The sequence below is a fragment of the Labrus bergylta genome, chromosome 2 (assembly GCF_963930695.1).
Source record: "Labrus bergylta chromosome 2, fLabBer1.1, whole genome shotgun sequence".
Classification (NCBI taxonomy): Eukaryota; Metazoa; Chordata; class Actinopteri; order Labriformes; family Labridae; genus Labrus; species Labrus bergylta.
Window position 1 is genome coordinate 28,983,859 of NC_089196.1, and position 21,025 is coordinate 29,004,883.

The 21,025-nt window shown below is 43.7% G+C and overlaps 1 protein-coding gene across 1 annotated transcript; it reads right to left on the reverse strand.

The window, feature by feature from the left end:
- Positions 1 to 177: 177 nt before the first annotated feature.
- ficd (FIC domain protein adenylyltransferase) lies at positions 178 to 3,386 on the reverse strand. The gene is made up of 2 exons (XM_020643276.3): positions 2,828 to 3,386; positions 178 to 2,038 (listed from the first exon to the last, which is right to left on the reverse strand). Exons 1-2 carry the CDS (start codon positions 3,090 to 3,092, stop codon positions 957 to 959), a joined length of 1,347 nt encoding a protein of 448 aa, XP_020498932.1. The 5' UTR covers positions 3,093 to 3,386; the 3' UTR covers positions 178 to 956.
- Positions 3,387 to 21,025: the final 17,639 nt, after the last annotated feature.

Here is a 21,025-nt window from a genome sequence, read left to right on the forward strand (position 1 = left end):
GGGTTTTTGTTGCAGTGTTTATTTTCCTGCTGGTTTCATCATCGACTCGTTTGTACTTCCTGTAAGAAAGTGATTTTTCTTCTTCTGTTAAACTTTAAGAAATAAAGTTGTGTTAAAGATCCCACTCCGACGCTCCCAGCTTCATTTATTCTGAAAGAAGGACTGAAGAATAAACCGTCAGTGATGAGAACTCTTTATTTGAAAATAGAATAAATTATCACATGAATGAAAGTGCTTTACTGTGTGATCAAACATCACCTGCTTCCCAAAGGTAGATAAGTTAAGGTTTATACACTCAAACAGTCAAATAGTTCAAGAGAACTCAGTCCACACATCAGCAGAGGTCAAACTGCAGAGTGTTTTAAGAAGGGGTCGAGGCGAGGACGGGGGACACTCAAGTCTCGGAGTGAACAAAAGGTTTCTACAGGTGTCGTAGTTCTCCAAATCCAAAACACTTTTTAAAGGTCTCGAAATCAAAAGCATTTTAAATCGGTCTCGTCTAGGTCTCTGGATTTTAAATCAAGACCACCACTGATATATTTCCACATCATTACTGTGATTAGAAGGAAAACAACCCTTTCTAAAAGAACAAATAACTCATAAATAATTCCCGGCGCACACAAGTTGAGGACTTTCCACTGATATTTATTGTCTTAGTCTTGACCCGTCCCCTACATGTCTTGGTCTTGTCTCGGTCTTGGACCACTCTTGCTCTCGTTATTGTGGTCTTGACTACAACACTAGTTTCTACTAATCGAGCAGGAAAGGTATTGGTATTAAAGAAAACCTAGATGCAGATTCCTTTACCTGATTTTGACTGAACATCCTGCAGCAGTTTAAAGAAATCCAGCAGAAACCAGGAAATGACAGCGTGGGACATCTAACAAACTTTGAGTCAGGATTCTTATTAAATAATGAAAAACCCTCCTGTTCCCTTTTCTCCTCCAGCTCTCAGCTCAGTTGTGGATGGGGATGGTCTGTTTGCAGTCGGGACAGGCCTGCTCCTGTTGGGCCCCGGGCAGCCCCACGGCGTGCTCCGTCGTAGAGATCAACAGCGTGTCCAGTGTGATCTCGGTACATCGGGCTATGAAGCGGATAAAGGGCCGCACGTCGCCCTCGTTGGCCGTGTCTAACGCAGTGTAGTACTCCGCTCTTTGTTCCTTCCTGATGGTGATCGGGGGGTATCGCGCCTGCATGAGCACGAGATTCATGAGCAGCCGCGACGTGCGTCCGTTGCCGTCCACAAACGGGTGCACGTACACCAGTTTGTAGTGGGCGAGAGCGGCGTACTCCACAGGGTGCAGCTGCAGCGCCTCGTCCGAGTTGAGCCACTGAACCAGCTCCTGCATGTGTCTCTGCAGGTCCTGAGGGTGCGGCGGGATGTGATGCCCCACGAACACCTGGTTGGTGCGCAGCCTCCCTCCCTCCACCGGGTCCACGTAGCCGAGCACCCGCCGGTGGATCTCCAGGATGTCGCCGACAGTCATGGCTCCCGATCTGGACAGCAGCGTGGTGTTGATGTACTTCATGGCGGCGTCCACACCGATGGCCTCGTTCTGCTCCTGAAGGCTCTTCCCGGGGACGGCGTAGCGCGTCTCGATGATGTGACGGATCTCCGACAGCGTGAGCGTGCTGCCTTCGATGGCCACCGTGTGGTAGATGTGGTGATAGTAGGTTTCCTCCATCACGCGGCGGAGAGCGGAGTTACCTTTGGGAATGGACATAAGCCGGCGCACTTTGCTGTCAATGATGCCGAAGTGCCGCTGGTCGATCTCCTCCACCAGGGGCAGCGTGCGGTCTCTGCTGACCAGAGCTCTCTCGTTACACGGCGAGATGGCCAAAGCTTTGGTGTAGAGGTGGTCGGCCTGGACGATGTCCTTCTCCTCCTCCAGGATGGTCCCCAGCTCCGTCAGGGCGTCCACAAAGCCCGGGTTCATGCTGAGAGCGTGCGCCAGCAGCTTGTGGGCCTTCTCCCTCTTCCCCAGTTTCTTCATCTCCTGAGCCTGCTGCAGCGCCGCTTTGGCCTCCAGCTGCATCTCTGCAACCACAGTATGAAGCATGAGGGGCAAACATTTCAAACTGTGAAACAATATCTGTTCTAATAATCAGTAGAACTGAAAAGCATCAAAACTTTAAAAATACTTCAAATCTTAAGTCATATTTTTAACCCAAAAGCTTCCCTGGAGGAAAGGGAGAGAGCACTATTGCTCACCATTTTGGGGAATTAAAAACAAGAAATGACTCCATGTTTGGGTGCCTAGGCTCGCTGCAGCTACCACATACATTTCAAGACTTGATCCACACCGGGACTTGAACCGGCATCCCTCTGGTTCCCAACACACGTCACTACAGACTGAGCTACACCAAACATCTACTGCCACAACCTTCCTGGCGCACAAGTTGAGGATTTTTCACTGATATTTATGGTCTTGGTCTTGACTCGGTCTCGGTCCCTCAATGTCTTGGTCTTGGTCTTGACTCGGTCTTGGTCCCTAAATGTCTTGGTCTTGGTCTTGACTCGGTCTTGGTCCCTAAATGTCTTGGTCTTGGTCTTGACTCGGTCTCGGTCCCTAAATGTCTTGGTCTTGGTCTTGACTCGGTCTTGGTCCCTAAATGTCTTGGTCTTGGTCCTTAAATGTCTTGGTCTTGGTCTTGACTCGGTCACGGTCACGGTCCCTAAATGTCTTGGTCTTGGTCTTGATCTTGGTCTTGATCTTTTAGACTCAGAGTAAATTGGAAAAAGAGACACAACAGGAGCTCCACAGGTGGTCCTGATTAACAATACACTGGACAGGTATGTGAACATGGAGTACACCTGTGTTTGTACCTTTGCTGGGTTTGGACCTCTGAGGCAGCACATCAAGCGCAGTGAAGGGGACAGTGAGGCTGGTGGACTGCACAGTCTGCTGAGGGGCCCCCCACAGCTGGCAGCGCAGCAGGGCGATGCCTCTTCGGGCGGCGCAGCACTCGTCCTCCACCCCCACCAGGGGCAGCAGCAGGGCCACCAGAGAGCCGAGGAGGACACACAGCAGCGGGCCCCATCCTCCGAGGAGACGGCCGCTGGTGCACCGCAGTACCGTCACAGCAGCCATGACGACCCCGGGTTAAAGCGTCCATCCTCCGGCGACACGGCCCCCCATGCACAACCCGGCGACGTGAAGCGAAGAGCGGCTTAAAGGAGGTGAAACACCGCCGACCTGACAGCGGAGAGTCAACGAAACCTCCCAGGTATCACAGCTGCTCCGTTAGCGGCTGCGTGACTGACAGCGGAAAACTTCAACACCGACAAATCACCGACAACACCGCGACTTGTTTGTTCTCAGCGTCAGCACAGTTGTGTACAACTTACACAAATCGTCCACTTCCTCGGCACGAGCCAACAACCTGCCCTGTGATTGGTCACAGCGGTATTAAAGGGCGACGCCGATTGGCTGGAAAGGCAGCAATACACGAAATGGTTCGTAGTGAGCTGTGATTGGTGGATTAAGAAACGGAGTTGATGCTGCCTTCAGGTGCTCCTTGGAGCCGTCGTATTTACCATTTGTACAGTCGTATCGACGACACACACACACACACACACACACACACACACACACACACACACACACACACACACACACACACGCATTCAAGTTCTGTCGCAGAATTAAGAACATTAAATGAGCTTCAGCCTTCAGGTAAACGTTGTTAATAATGTAAATATGCTCACCTCCCATGATTTATAGTTAAAGTTTGCCTACTAGCTACAGCTAATAGATACAGACACTAAAATGTAGAACTTCTAAACATAAACGATATAGCAACTATTAATAATAATATATATTTTTACTGTCTGTTGTTGAAACTCTCCCATTTATGATGCGCTCAAACGTCACGCAAACGTCACAACTCGTCATCTCGGGTATCATTGAAATGTCCCAATTTCCCACTCATAATTACGACTTTGAAGGGCCTCTAATTATTGCAGTATGAGGTCATAACAGTCTATGGTTATTATAGTAAGTACGATGTTCCCGAGGAGCACTTGAAGGCAGCATTAGTCTTACACCTCAACACAGTATCAATATCAATAAAAAGGAAGATTTCTATTTGAACATATTGTAGCCGACTTGTTGTTTTTATATTTCTACCTTTAATCTCATCTAGTTTATTATTTATATGTTGTTGTTTATTGTAGCCTACACATAGTTGACGTTTGCACATTTCTTCCTTCCATCGTCATGCTTATATCTCATGTATTTAGGTTTATAGTCTCTTCAAGAGTAACTGTAACGCCCTGGTTCTTCCCCGGGGATTAATAAAGTATTTCTGTTTCTTATTCTGATGATTCTAAAGTATAACATAAACGGTTCAAAGGGGAGAAGTATCTTAAAGCTGCACTCTGGAGTTTTGGTAGAGAAGTGTACAGATTCTGTGGTATATGTTCATAACTCTACACACAAACTGTCCTCAGAGGAAAATGTTTTCCCTGTAACTGTTTGAACATAAAATGCTATGAGAGAAGTTATGGTGGTGGGGGGGGCCCAACAGTGAAACCGTCTCTCTCCTGGTAGCTTTTTAGCTCTAAACAGTGTTCAGGGACCCATTTTCTTCTTTAAATAAAGTTTGTGTATTCATTTCAGAAAATGCAGCATAGAATTGTTTCACTTCTCCAACTTTCAAATTTCACTACTAGATTAATTTGTATCTAGAGATGGGAGCTACGGCTCTGTTCAGTGATCTGGATCTTTTGGCTCAGCTCAGGAATAAGAGCCACCTCCCAAACGGCTCTTCATTTTGGTAGGCTGCCATCTTGGCTTCGTTACATCAGACAAACTGAGCAGTTTTTGTAACCGATGGTTGATATGTGTGCAGGTATTTTACTGAAATTATTCTTTTTCGAAATATACTAAAGTGTAGAATTTCCAGAATCAAAGGTGCAATTTGTCAACAGGCAAGGCAGGCAACTGCTTGTGTCCCCTGAGGGATGACAAACTTTAAACCAAAGCAGCGTCCCAAAATGTGCAATTTTGTAATGACATAACGTGAGCGTCTTTGCAATGTGGGAGGAAGCAAGAGTACCCACCGTGCATCCTAAAGCCGAGTGTGATACTTTTAATAACTCTGCAACTCGTCTTAATGAAAATGCACAAACAGACAGAAGAGGGCAGCATTGCTCTGTAATGAAACAGTTAAAGGGAATCCTCCGGAGTCTGCAGTATCTTTTCTGCCTTTAATCTCAGTATAATCAGGAGGATGAATTATTCTGCATGCAGGTTGTAAAAGAATTACATGAATGTGTTTAAAACAAGATCAAGATGTGTTTCTCCTCAGTCTTTCCTGCTACCTTTTCTTTATCTTTAAAACCTTTTAGTTTGTTTAACACAGATCCTTCATGTTCCCAGTGAGGATCAGTTTTATCTATTTTTTATTATAAGCTAAACTTTAACATGCCCCTTTTTAAATAATGACTTATCCTTTAGAGGAACGAGCTCCAGCTGGCTGCAGCCTGTGTCGATGAGGATTGATTCCTGGCTGCATGTCAAAGCCAACATTATTAGACGTATCCTCAGCAGATGGCAGACTGCTGCTGCCTCTAAATAGCTCATAGCCACTGATGCTGCGGCATCCCACTGCCACCACAGACGGTCAGAGAGAGTCATGAATGAGCATCCGTGGTGTTGATTTTTGTAGCGGAGAGGAGATGTGTTAAGCCTGTCTGAAAGCTGGGGTTTAGAATTTGTCAGGTTACGTTGCCCTGTGTTCTTCTCTGTGGACTGTGGAGCTGCACGCTGACACATTTAACTCCACAGAGCCGACCTGAGCTGCCTGATCGAGCTGCATTATTTAACTTGTTTTTATCTGTCACACACTTCTCAACGCAAAGAAGAGTCTGAAGCAAAAAAAAGTTGTAAAAAGCCAAGATCATCTTCAAAACAACTTTTCATCCTCCAAGAGGGCGGATGGTGTTTATGAAAAATGAAGTGAAACAGTGAATGAATCAACACGCTGACAGTGATAAACTGAGATGAGGAGAGGACGTGTAGGATTCAGGCTTTCAATTTATGCATCTGTGCCTCAAATCAGACTGCAGTGAAACATAACCGCCGCACCGAGGCACTTTTATTATCACGTTGGCAAGAATGCAGCTTTAATTCCATATTGCATGAACACAGACCCACAGCGGGTTGTAGAGAAGACTGAAGTACCGGCTAACCGACCAAATAAAAACAATAACAGAGAAGCAAAACGTCTTCTTGATGCTCCACAGTAATATCATTTCAAATCTCAATACCAGAGTTAAATAGACAATGTGCAGTGACAACTGTTCAGTAGATGTGGGAACAGGGGCGATTCTAGAGTCTGTTGGGGCCCTCAGCAAAATTCACTGGGGGCCGCTCAAACTAGCATTCATTGCTATTATGTTGAAAAATAATCGGACACCAACTTTAAGTGACACATTGAAGTTATCACAGGAATATTGGAACTCTTAGCGGTGCTATAACAGTCTGTCAGATGGGACCCCCTTAGGGAGGTTTTGTACTGTCATATTTTAGGCCCTCAAAAATGTGAGTAACTCGGCACAGAAATTCTTTACGCAGACAATATGACTTCTGTACCGATGTTGCTCTGGCCCTAATAATCACTTTCAGTACTCGGGGCCCAGAGGTGCTGCTGGTCAACAATGGGACCAGAGACCATTAGGGGGGCGCCAAAGCAGCGGCCAAAAAATTGACAATTTTGCAATGACGGTTCCCACACTATCAGACTCTTGAATCACATAGTTTCAGAAGATTAACTTAAAAATGAGCTTGTGTCTGGTGGCTTAAGAACACAAACAGTTTTGTTCTTTTAAGAGTTGATACGGATGCTGAGCAGCATCTCGGCATGTGTTAGAAAAGATGTCAGCCTGTCTTCAGAGAGAGGTGAAGACAGGCTGCAGAGAGGAGGACAAAAACAGCTGATAAGAAATACTCCACTTCTCCAGGGGAGGAAGATATCATCTACTTTGAAACGCTGAGCCTCCACAACCTCACAGGGAAGGTTAGACCGTCTACCTGAGATCAGGAATCTGGGGAACCAGAGGGATCTAGCTTCAATTTAGTGCACAGTGTAAGGTGATCAAAATACATTAGACACACTTTTTATTTTTTAAATAATAAAGGGGAAATTCTGTTTTTTATACTCTCTTGTTGAGAGAATTCTTCTCAGACACACAGACCTGCAACACACACATGACCTGCTGACATGCATTAATAGAGCAAGGTCTGCTACACAGGGAGAGCACCAGATCTGAAGGACACCTCTGCAGTACTCAGGGAGTGACCTGGCTCCTCTCCAGCTACCAGAATAACTTCCATATTTTGGTCTGCACAGGAAGTTGATCCGGCGACCCTCCGGTTCCCGATAGAGTGAACTACTTCCGCCCCTCTAATAAGATATCATCCAAACAATACAATCCCTATCCCTAATGATTCATTGTATCAAACAGTACCAAAGTATTTGAAAAAAAAAAAAAAAAACTCCAGATCTTTAGTCATAATTTATCCCAAAGCTGCTGCGAGTGACTGAGAGTGAGCAGTGGTGGTAGATTCAAGTTCTCAGATCAGCAAATACTGACGTTCATGAAGTCCTTTTGACATTTCATAAAGATGAACAAGTTACATTTTATGTCTCTTACAAACACACAGAGAGCAGAGGAGGTGACATTACAAAAATACTTTAGACGTATTTGTACAATTTGTTTTCCAATTTTGGGTACCTAACTTCTGTAATTCTAATTTTGTCACCGTGGTGTTGAAACAGATATTCTAATCATTTCTTGACTTTTTCTTGTGTTGTATCAAAGTTTAAAATGATTGTCTTGTGACACTCCGAGCTCAGTGTGGCCGCGTCACCGAGCTCCATGTGTTCACAACATGCACCCGTTCTGTAATTGGCCATACAACTTCTTCCACTACAAGAAGTATTCAATCAAAAGAGAAAATGCTCAGCTGTAATCAAACAGGTGAAAATAACTCAATTCTTTGACTCTCTCCAAAGCAGAAGAGTTCAGGTTTTTATGCTTCACTTCCCTGTGTGTCCACCTTGGATGTAATCGATACTAACCAGCTCTCTGTTGAGCATGTGGCACAGATGGAGATAGATACACAGATTGACAGATGGATGTCCTTTATTGATCCCAAACTTGGAAATCTAACGTTACATCAGCAGGTTATGAGAGCACAGAAAGCCCAGGAGGAAGAAATACACGGTAAATAAACCCTAACAAGGAATCCTAATGAAGAGAAGTACATAAAAGTCTCATATAGAGTCAAATTATTTAAAAAAAAAAAAAGAGTCTGTCTGGTCTTTGCAGGGAGCTAGATGTGTGTACTGAAATGCCATTACATTATAGAGATCTGTAAATCTGCTGTGGAGTCATAGAAGAGCTGATTGGATGGATCAGTCCTGTAAAGTTTTATTCTTTTCCTCCTGGTTTGGAGCTAAAGTGGCTCTTTACAGAAGTCCACATGTGGCCTACATACATCAACAGATCTGACACTTAAAGAGTCAAACTGGAGCGTCTAACAGGATCCCTTCATTGTTGTTTATCTGAGGGCGTCTCTGTGATTCAGAGTAGCACTTTTTAAGACGGGTGCACAAAGTGCTTCACAGAAGAAAGTTAAAAAAAAGACGATCACAATTACATATACATATACACAAACAGCCAAGAGTCATTCAGTAAACACAAAAGACAAATGAAAATAAAAACATTAAAACAGGAGAGTTGAAACCTGCAGGCCGAAGCTCTGATAGAAATGATCCGTCAGGTAAAAAGGCAAGTTCATGAAAATTATTTTTAAGGCAGGAACAGAGTCAGCTGAACGGACGGAAAGTGGACGACTGTTCCAGAGCCGAGGTGACATAACTGAAAAAGCCTGATCACCCTTTGACCCTAAAACTTGACTCAGGTACGGTGAGCAGGCCTTTAGGCAGCCGGTCTCAGAGGTCTGCTCGGGCAGTCACATGTATTTTATTTTAGAAATACCACATTACATGAAACACACAATAACACCTGCTCATGTTATCAGCTTTTCTAGCCTGGCACTCTTTAAAGGTCCCATATTCTGCTTTTTCTGGTTTTAAATGCTCTTTAGTGTGTTTTCCAAGTGTCCTGTGCATGTTTAGGCACATCTATGTGCAAAAATTCAAAGTCCGCGGAAACGCAGCTTCTCCTACCTCCTCCTGTTAGCTGCAGCATTAGCTGCATGTAACGCTCGGTTCTAGCCCCCCTCGAAAAAAAATTGCCAATGTGACGTCTTGTCAGTGTGATATCACTGATCTAAGCCCATTGGCTCGTTGTGGTAAGACCAGCAGCTCATGTTGCACGCCCATTAACTTCTGGGGCACACCCACGATATGCCGTAGCGTGCGGTAGCACAGTAGAGCTAAGGTGCTAATGTTTTTGCTCCCTGGCCCTTGGAGCCAGAGTGGCTGAGCGACTGACCAATTACGGCAGAGCTGACAGGCCGACCAATCAGATCAGACTTGGCACACGTGGGGACTCTGAACGTGGGCACTTCAGAGCCTTAGAGAGAGAGTCAGAAGCGAGCCGGTGCATGGAGCGGCAGTTCATGAAAACAGAGACTTTTTTAGAACTTTATCTATTGTGAACATACTTTAGTAGGTACATAGATTCAATATACGAACCCCAAAAAGGGCAGAATGTGACCTCTTTAAACTGCAGCATGTTTTTTGTGTCTTCTTTGTCTCCTGAATCTCTCCTGACTTAAGAATTAGGAGAAACTGCCAAATGGTTTTTGCTTCTTCACTCAACTTTGAGCAGTTTCACTACAGTAGTGACTGCTGAACTTTAAACACTTTTCTCTAAATGAGGTCCAAGTTACACTAAATGAAGTTGCACTTATCTCCTTCCTCGTGTAAAGCTCTACAACAGTTGTGTGCTGTTGTGGAAAAGGACAAATAATGGCATGAATTAAAGCGGCCTGGGAGCCGTACTGTGGACTAACTCAGAGCCCATCTGGCATATGCTGACAGGAGATAAAACCCTTCAGCTATGGAAACAGAGTCTGTTGTTAAAATCATCGATGAGTGATAATTCTGCTGGCTCCGTGTTGACGCAATTAAACGCCTCATGTCACTTTGGGATTCTTATCAGAGGAGAACTGTCTCTGGATGGTGAGGTGCCTCTTATCTTAAACATGTTTTTATCTTTTGTATTAGTGCTGCTAAATGACTGCGATGCACAGAACACGATTTCCTCTGCATCTTCTGCAGATTCTAAACAGGAAAATGTGGCTACAGCATGATCCTCACACACACATCTGACATGTTCACTCCTCAGACGACCTGTCACAGACTATTAAAATAACCACATGTCTTTCCTCTACTTGCTGGAACTGTGCTTGAAGAGGCAGAAAATCCATCAGTCCACCTGGAAAAGAAGCGACCTGTCAGGGCAGGAAATAAATCCCTCTGGCACAGACTGGTCTCCTCCTCTCTGCTGGCTCGCTCTCTCTCTCTCCCTCCTCTGTGGGGCTGCAGTCTGCTCGCCTTTCTATCTGAGGAGAGGCTTTGTTCTGGGTGACAGAGCCTGGTGTCAGAGATAGAGGATCTGCTTAAACAGTCACAGGGAGGGCAATGGTGGCTCTCTTTCCTCTCTCTGAGTGTGGATGGCTCAGAAAGCAGGGACGACGGGCAGGAGGATGGATGACAGCGTGTCAGTGCAGAAACTGTCCCCAACTGTCTGCATCCAAAATACTGCCCTAAATAGCACTTGTTCTCCAAAATATCAGACCCACACACTCATCTGCAGGCTATAAATCTGGTACAAGATGATCTCAGAGGTCGGGACATCTTTGGTTGCCGTCAGCCTGTCGTGGAGCCGCGCCATGAAATCAGAGAGATTAAAGCACCTGCAACAAAAAAGAACCAGATTACAAGCTTTTTTACAACAACCGTAATCTGATGTCTCTGTCATCTCGCTCCAATCCAGCTTCCCGATGAGCCTCACAGTGCATGCTGGGAGTCCCCTCTGCTGTCCACAGTGCAGGTCAGACAGCTGAGAGGTACATCTGCGTCACACAAATGAATACTGGCGCCCTGTCACTGACGGATAACACAGTTTTTCTGTTGGCTCTCGAGAAGAGTCTGAAACAAATAGCTCCTGTTTTAACATTTACATTTTTTTCAGACAGACGACTCGAGATGGGCATGAGAGTAACCTTTCCACCAACTAAAGAAAACAATATATCTAACAGATGCTTTTCTTACTGCCGTTTTCTGTTGAAGCTTTTAGTTTTCCTCCCCCGTGCTTCTGCTCGGTTCATCTGTGTGAACTCTGCTGCAAAACACTGCAAACACTCGCTGCTGCTCGAGTGTCTCTGGCATTTCAGCTGTCCTAACGACAGTGTGTGCCCACAAGTTTCACAGGGAGAATGGACTGCTCTGTATAATTTTTTCCTGAACACTGTTAAAGCAGCTTGTTGGAGGCACTCAGAGTATAACTGCACTGTCACAAAACACTGTGTTGAAATCTTTGTCGACCTTGCTGCCTCCTGTTCCCTAAACTCTTGTCAAAGTGTGAAAGCTTGTCCAATATTTATCCTAGCCCAGCTTTTTCTTTTCTTAACTTCATCTGTCACCGTCATCATCCGTCTCTTTGGGATTTTCAGTTGATTTCACTATCATACATAGGCAACGTTTTGTTTGTCCAGGCAGCCTTGGCTTTTTAATGACACCTCTGAGTCTGTATTTCTTGAGCCAGTGATGTGATGTCGGGTGTGATTTTGGTGATAGCTAAGTTATTTTTTTCTTCTGCTTCTAAACGAAGAAGCAAATATATACAGTTCTAAAAATAACCCATAGATTTAATTATATTATTTGCAGAAATTAATAAAATGCTGAGACATGTGTATTTTATGTATAGGCGATATCAATCCTTACACCCTTCCAATCAAGAGGGCCTGGCGACCTCCTGGGAAGTTTTGAGCCCCAGGTTGGGAACGACTGGTCTAGGGGACGACACAGTCCAACAGTCAGGTGTGTGTGTGTGTGTGTGTGTGTGTGTGTGTGTGTGTGTGTGTGTGTGTGTGTGTGTGTGACTGATCGGCTCTGATTGGGTCCAGGTGTGGGGAGCTTATATTTAATCTGGGTCTCCAGTGCTCTGTGCTGACTCATTATCTCACCTTCAGAGGTAATGAGAGGTTCTCCCTGTGGTTTCTCTTGTTGTCTGTGTGTGTGTGTGTGTGTGTGTGTGTGCGTGTGTGTGTGTGTGTGTGTGTGTGTGTGTGTGTGTGTGTGTGTGTGTGTGTGTGTGTGTGTGTGTGTGTGTGTGTGTGTGTGTGTGTGTGTGTGTGTGTGTGTGTGTGTGTGTGTATATAAACACAAACAAAGAACATTCTATGTATTTGTTTTCCATCGCCGGTCTCTCAGTGAATAACTGTGCTTTTGTTTCTCCTCCAGCCTTTTGTGTTCAATGTTAAGGCCTCCCTGCAGTCTTCACTTTGTGTTCAGTGTTTCTGGGTCTCCTGGACGATTTAGTTTTCAGTCCTCCGCTTGGCAGCCGTGGTTTAGTTCATCATTTTCGGTGTATTATTTAATTTAGGAAACTTGTTTTGGCTCCATACAATTTCTTTGTTTTTCAAATCTATCGCTTCTGATTTTTGTGGTTATCCTTCTGGAAAACTGTAAGACACCCCTGGGTCCGCACCTGCGCCCAACTTCTCACCTTTCCTGGCAGGTATTGTGTTTCATAACCCTGATCTCAATATCAATAAAAATAGACGACATTATGATTTTTTATCACAATCTAGTAGCCCGAGAGGCTTGCAGTGTACAGGGAACGTAAAGCTGTACTTATTTCTCCTGAGAGAAACGCAGCTCACTGAAGTTACATAATGATGGAAGCAGGCGACGGGCGCTCTGTGGAAATGGGATGGACGCCATTCTTCCCGTTGAAAGTTATTGTGCTTTTAGGTCGACTTTGAAACAACTATTTTTCGGTGGAAAAGTAACAGACTGTTGCTTTACGCTTTCTTTAAGATTTGCAGCACTACATGGAATATTCTAGTTTTGCACATTGAGGTTTAATTCTGTTGATAAGACAAACAAACATGTTTTTTTTCCACTTGACTCTCTCCCTCGGGTCAAGTCTCTGGTGCTCCGTCAGCCCCTCACCTGCTCAGGGGCCTCATGAGGGCCCACAGGTGAGAAATTGATCCCGCGCAGAGACAGGAGAAAGAAATAATGAGGTCGTCATGGAGGGGTCGGCTGTTGGACTGGACCTCCTTCGGGCTCCTCCTGAGATGTTTTACTTCATTATCTGTCTTCTGTCGAATGGCGTGGGTGTGTGAGAGACGCCGGATCTGTCAAATGTGGCGGTTCCAGCACTAACAGGGCATATCTCACAGCTCAGAGGGATGACTCAGCATGTGTGGGCGGCTCGTTATTTTCCTCACCCACCGAGCGATGACTGGCCTGTGACTCTGTTTGGTTTCTTTGGCAATGATACACGGGGGAGAACAGAATCAAATCACAACTCTTTCTAGCGTCATCAAATCGGACACAATACTACCCGCTGATTGTGTTCACTCGTTTGTGCGTCCCCCAGAAACGGCTCACTGTTAGCGGTTGTGTAACTTGTTTATCAGACTGTGTAAATGCAGGCGGATGATTCTGCTGCAGAGGGAGATCAATGTCAGCGTCCGAGTGCTCTCACTGCTCGCACACTTTGGACTGCTTTTTAAATAAGAACGACTGCAGCCACACAACAGACCATTTTATAACAGTCACTTAGACTCACTGCTGCCTTTACATAATTAACCATCAGCGTTGTTGATGTGAGTTATTTGTCTTTTGTAACCTTTTAAAGAGTGTTACCAAGCAACTGTTCAGTGATTCCTAAAAACAGCGTCATAACGTCGGCTTCATCACAGGTACATCAGCAGAGTTTCAATCAGACAAACTACAAAGACCATCACACTTATAAGTCATCTAAACTAAAACTAAATGTTTTCACATTAAAAACTAAACTAATCTAAAAAAAAAAGAGCATTAAAGGAGCAGTATGTAACTCTGACCCCTAGTGTTTAAATTGGGTACTGCTGTCTAAATTCTAAACATTGTAGAGAGCTGTCTCCCCCCCCCCCCCTCCTCTCTTGAGTCGATGCTCATGCAGGTCACCGTGTGGTGGACACTGAAGCTTCAGTGTTTAGCCAGCTCTGCATCGGTCTGTAAACCTTTCTGTGTTCTAACCTCTCTCCATTTTTCAAAAGCATCTCCAATATTGATCCTAGTTTGAGCACGTTTCTGCTCGTGGAGCTTATTAGAAACATGCAGAGGCTTTTTAGGTCGGGTACAATCACTTCTATCTGAACCACTTCTCTTGCCCGCTTCCATCGCTGCAACACCTGTTGACCTGATAACTGCTCTCATATCTGGCAAACCGAGGGGTGTCCAAAACGGCCGTGTGGGGGGTTCCTTAAAATCGCCTACCTTCTCTGGTCCAAACAAATCCAGATCATTCAGGAGCAGAATCTAAAGTTAGAAGGAGGACATACTGACTGCTGCATTGTTGTCAGAGAAGCCAGCACTTCAACATAGCATGTTTCCTTAATGTCTGATCATATAGTAAGATCACTTTATCATCTCACTCAATTCATATTTAAAAGATTGGAACTTAGACAATCTCTTTACGGAAGAAACAATCTTATTTTACTGAACACTGTTGAGTAAAAAATCATGTCCTGAGGATTTTGTGGTGTGAATTATGAACGAGGGAATCCTTCAAGCGTCTTCATTCAGTGGAAAACGAAAACCCAGCACGCCTCCTCACATGACAGCACGATGCTGGCAGGTGGTATTTGTGCGCCAAAGGCATCCAACTCCAGCATCATCTGATTAATCATTGTGGGCCCATATGGTGATCATACAAGGACCCATCTGGAGGGTGACTCCGGCTTATTAAACAAAAACAAATCGCCGGCGGCACGTTCTCTCTCCATTCCTACCCTGCAGCTAAACATTTGTGAGCAGAAAAGAGAAGACAATTCCACAAATTTATTCCAGATTATCATTTAAACATTCCCACAACTCAGATCGGCATCTTATAGCCCCCATAGCCACTTAACATTACATTCATGCAGCACCACTCAGACAGTGTGAAACATCGCTTAGAGAGTTTTGTTTAGGCCGTATGTTGTTTTACAAGAACCGGGATTAACGCCATGGCTGTGCGGTCAGACCATAAATACTAACAGTTTACTATTTACAGTCTATGTGTCAAACACAGAAAACACTCAGGAGTCTCTCTTCTGGTTATCAGAGAAAGGTTTCAGATGAAGACACAAAATCGCTGATGGTTTTTTGTCCAAACAGAAAACATTATCTCATGATGAACAACTCAAATTAACATTAGAGTGTCCTTCGAACTGAAAGGAGTCAGTTGAGGTGGTTTGGACATCTGATTAGGATGCCTCCTGGATGCCTCCCTTTGGAAGTTGGCACGCCCAACTGGGAGTAGACCATGAGGTAGACCCAGAGTTCGCTGGAACACCTGGGAATCCCCCAGGAGGAGCTGGAAAACGATGCTGAGGAGGGGGACTTTTGGTTGACTTAGTGCGCCTGCTGCAACCGCGACCCGACCTCAGATAAGTGGAAGTAAATGGAGAAATGGATGGATGGATTAGTATCAAGGGTGCTAGATAGATTTAATGAATTCAATCAAAGAAAGTCACATTTAAAACACAGATATAATTGTTACCAGAAGCCCAGAGTTATCCCCCTTTATGCCTCTCCTCCTATTTCCTGGTCCTCCTGACAGAAAGCTCCTCCCCCAGGCCTCGCTCTTCACATCATACCCCATAGCTGTTTTCACACATGCACTCCAGAACATTTCCAGAATGTTTCTTGAACGGTCTGTCCCTGAAATCATCTTGAGATGCTTATTCACGTGTATCCCTCATGGTGGGAAGTTTTCCCCATCAGGCCAGACAGGAAGCTCTTAGCCTGTTACTTGATTGACCAAAAGTTAGTTTGAGTCAACATTTCCAATAAGGCGATTGCCACTGATTCGCTTCCAAATCGATAAAGGAATGAGCTTATCAGAACAAACTAGTCTTCATAACAAGGCTGTAAACACGTCTGTTTCTGCTGTAAAAATGGGCTTTCTCCAATGGGTGTGTATGTGACGCTCAGGGCTTCTGGACACATGTGCGTGAACGTTATTTCTTAATGTGAAACAAAAGTGTTGTCTTCACGTTGTGGAGAAATCATGTCGTGCTCGTCTTGCAGCCATGAAGGCCCATCTGTGCATATTACTGCTGACACACAACCAGCACTAATCCTCCAGAGTATATAATGTGTACGTGTGTGTGTGTCCTCTCTCTCACCCTGTGCACAAAATCACACAGAAAAAACATACAACCTTCCTGACCGGAGCCTCTTTTCATCTCAAATCAATTTCCTGAATCCATGTTGAGTGTAGCTCGCCGGGTCACTTTGAATGATTAAATAAAACGTAGCGTCTTTACGGGGCTCTGAGAGTCAGGCTATGATGATGATGATGAAATATTTAGTTTAATACAAAGCTCATGCCATCAGTACAGTACATCACAGATATAATATTTTTTCATATATTTTACATAAAGGAAGGAATAAGAATAAAGGAAGACGTTTTATGTGCTTCTTTTAGCTTCTGTGAGGATTTTTTTCGCTGTTGACAGTTAGGGCCCCATTCTCAGGCGACCTAAAATCAGGGGTCGGCAGCAGAAGACTTTGGGAACCCCTGATATATAACGTATCGATCATGTGCCTTCATGGATTTAGCCTTCAGTTATTGTGAATAACAAGTGGCCCGTTCGCTGTGAACAGAAAGGGTGCTAGGATACAGGGCCACACGGACGAGAAAAAGTATATATTTGCAGCCACATGTAAATGTGTCCAAGACACTTAACCCCAAGTTGCTCCCAATGACGAGTGTAATTTAGGGATATACAAAAATATAAAGTCAAAATGAAAGTCAGTGCTGTCAGTCTGTTATCTACCATGAAAGCGTCATGTCTCTTTCACCCCGCAGGCTGACACAGATGTTTCAATGTATCATCAGAAAATGACTTTGTTGCTGCAGCTGGCCGGCAGATTTCACTCGATGATTCAGTCGATAACCATTTAAAGTTTTGAATCTGTTACCCGGCGCTGATCAATATCCCATCTCCCTTTGGTTCTCTGCAGTTTATAGTCCCAACAATGATTCTGCTGACACGTTATATCCACTGTTTGTTCACAACTTGAACACACATCACAACATTTGTGTTATTTTTGATTTAACCAGGTTGGTCCCATTGAGATTAAGAACCTCTTTTTCAAGGGAGACCTGGCCAAGACAGGCAGCAGCAAAAACACAAAGTTACAGATAGAGATACAAAAAGCATGCATACACATTACGTACATAAAAATCTATGTCAGTGGAATTACAATAATTTGTAGAGATGTAAAATTAGAACATCACTTCCTGTGGTTAATGCCCCCCACTTGGTTTCAACATGATTACTATACACTTCTGATAGTCTGACTTCTATCTTCCACCTCATCATGGAGGTGGATTTCAGATAAACAGGTTTATGACGTTCACTCTGCCTCACTCTTATCTTTATAACAGAGTTTGTAGGAGAAGACACTGATGTCGTGATGATGCTCAAGTTTCTCTAAATACAATTCAAACAGCTCTCTGGCTGACAGAAGCTGAACCTGATACTGGACATCAGAGGACCCAAACCTGTCATAAACCTGTTTATCTGAAATCCACCTCCATGATGAGGAGGACGATAGAAGTCAGATTATCAGAAGTGTATAGTAATCATGTTGAAACCAAGCGGGGGCATTAACCACAGGAAGTGGTATTGTAACTTTATACCTCTACAAGTTATGCTGAGAAACCGAAAAGCTCAAAATCATCAGCTGGTCATCATCACGCAGAAGAATGAAGGTATGAAGCAATTAAAGCCAAACAACAGAAACATCAACTATAAGAAATACATTCTCAGTCACATTTAAGTTCTAATTGAAATGGTATATATTCTATGTATACAATCATAGTTTGAATTCCCCTTAGGATTAATTAAATATCTATCTAACTTGCACCAACAACCTCTTTGCTCCGTGTCTGCTGCGGTAAAAACGAAATCTAGATATTTTCTGGAGTGAAAATGCAAAAACGGCTTTAGAGACATGACGGGCATGCAGCGCTTTTCTTCTCAGCGTATCATGTTAACGCTCCCAATGCACAGCCAGCGCTTTTTTAAATAACTTTTAAAAAAAAGGGTTAATATACATTCAATTAAATAGTATAGTTACTGAGTAAAATGTTTAATCTGCAATTAAAATGGAGCTTTAAAAAGTTCTACGTGTCTCAAGTTACTGATTGGTCACATGTTTCAGGTCTTGGACAGTAGAGTCCAGCTCTCCCGGTCCCCACTGACTCTCGTTACAAGATGCACACATGCATTCAAAAATTCACTGGGGGCCCCTCCAACCAGCGTTCATTATTATTTTCGTCTTTTATTTTTTCACTCACAGACGGGAAATTCCTCTTCATTTAACCTGCATTGACAAATTATAGTTTTCACAGCAATAATGCATGTGACGCTGAGCAGGGCTTTTTAGAGTGAGCAGTTGCCGGGCTTGCCTGTTGACAAGCAGCGCCTCTGAGCACGGGAATGAACGGATGAAAAACATAGCAGATGGTTCGGATCCAAACTGGAACGTTGATATATGAATGTGAGGATGCTGTTTGGGCTGTTGTGATATACAATCAGACTATACCAAAGTTATGCAACCATCGAGCTGTAGGCAATCTTTGCAGTAGAGTATAGGGATTAGTAATATTGTTATTTTAAACCATGACCCCTGCCAAGCCATGGCAACAGCAGAGTCAAAGAAATAACGTCTATAAAAATGGAAATGCTCTGTTTCATTTCCCGAAAATGTCAGGTATGTCATCGAGTCATAAGCAGAAGGAGTTAGTCCCTGTTGGTGCTTTAGAGAGAGAGCTTCCTCATCTTGTAAAAACCCAGAAGTTCTGTGATAAACATTTCGTTAATCAAAGAAGAAAACATCGGCCACATCGGAAACAGGTTATCTCTAATCATCCTGTTTACCTGCAGTGGAAGTATAGCTCAAGATGCCACCGGAGGGCGGAGGAGTTGATGACTGAAGATAAGCTCTGGTGAGTGGAACAGGAAGGCCTCTGTGAGCTGATGGCGTTCGTTAAGCCAGGATATAAACGAAGATGAAACCTGCAAACATGTCAAAGGAAGCTTTAAAAAACAACAATAGAGAAATTCATCATGTCATCTAAATGTGTCGTTGGTGTCTGACTTTGTACGACTTTAATTTAGGATAAAGAAGCAGAACCATTAGTCCCACTTTAACCCAACACATCTATGACGTTTCATACCCACTTTTCTCGTTAACGTTAAGACCCATTTCTCTATTTGTTCTTGTTTTTAATTACATCCATTGAAGACATGAGCCCTTTGACCCACATACACTTCAGTTCCCCTTTAGCACATTTCCTTTATGTTTGCTGTCGGATGGATGGAGGATCTAACGAGGGACTGATGTTTTAAAGGATGCTTTTAATCAATACCACTTGGTCTGAACAAGCTTGCAGATGTCGCCTCAAAGTGGCCATAGACTTATAATTAGTCAACATTGTTTATGATTAAAATATCTAAATGATACTGTATTTATCTGCTGGTCAAGTCTTTTATCTCTCTAAATGTTGAAAATTTCAAGTAGACATTCGATTATAAAAAGAAAACTAAACACAAAATGAAACCTACAAACTCTAAATTCAAATCACACAAAGAAGCAACAAGGAGAGGCGAATTATTAACAAGAATTCCTCAGATTAACAAAAAAGTTATACAACTTGTTTAAATTAGGGCCCGACCAATATTGGATTTTTGCGGCCGATATCGATACTGGGGAGTAAAAAAAATACCGATACAGCGGCCGATTTCTTTCTTAGATTAATATTCAATCTGTTTGAACACATTTATCAAACACTTGTTGAAAAGATATGTAACTTAGACAAGACGGCCACTCAAATAGTTTAACATTTCTGTGTCTTGTGTTTTCTCTTTATCAGTCTAACATTTAGAAATGTGGGAGCTCCAGACAGATGACATGAATCCAGCGTTATGTCAGAGGAAGCTGCTGTCCTCCTCGCTCCTGATAACATTATTCAAACTTTGTAACTTTGACATCTGTGCATCTTCATCCTGCTGCAGCGTCCTCATCGTCACAAACACAGAGCTGTGTGGACGGATTCATCCGCCTCCACGAGTATGGCTCCATCCATCCGAGTGAATCACTTCTCTGTCTCCTTTCATGCTTTCTTTTTACAACAGCTGTTGATTAGTGTGTGTGTGTGTGATAAGAAACATCTGCATTCTTAAAGTGCTGCTTTATGCTCATCTGAATAATAACTTTCTCAGTGTTTTGCTGTCCAGATGTTACTCTTCAAAGCAGACAGAGGAGGACGACACATCTGGCAGAGGAAAGGGAAACATCAGAGCTATATGATAAAACTGTGACATGAGGGCAGGATACATGTGTGTTTGTTAAGATACTTCCCTTTTTACACGGCAAGAAAAGATCATTGAGAGTTTAATTTATTTGAGATTTTATTTCAGGATATTTAACAAAAGACGTGTGAACATAAGAAAAACAGACTGAAAATACATAATCATGGCCAAAAAATTGGCCACGGTCATGGCGAGGGAAAAGAGGCCAAAATAAGGATGCCAGTGTTGAAAGAGGGAAACTTTTTATGGCAATTGAGCAAATAAGTGTGGGCCTATCTTCTTCTTCCTCAGTCTGCTCTTTTCGCCCTGCGCCTACATGATGTGTGTGTCACTACCTCCTTTTTCTGACGTTTGCTCTGTGAAATGTTAAAAAACAAAAAGGTTCTGCAGAGTGCAGTTCATCACTCCGTCTTGGACACCTAACCTGCAGCAGCGTTTTCATTCATAATAAA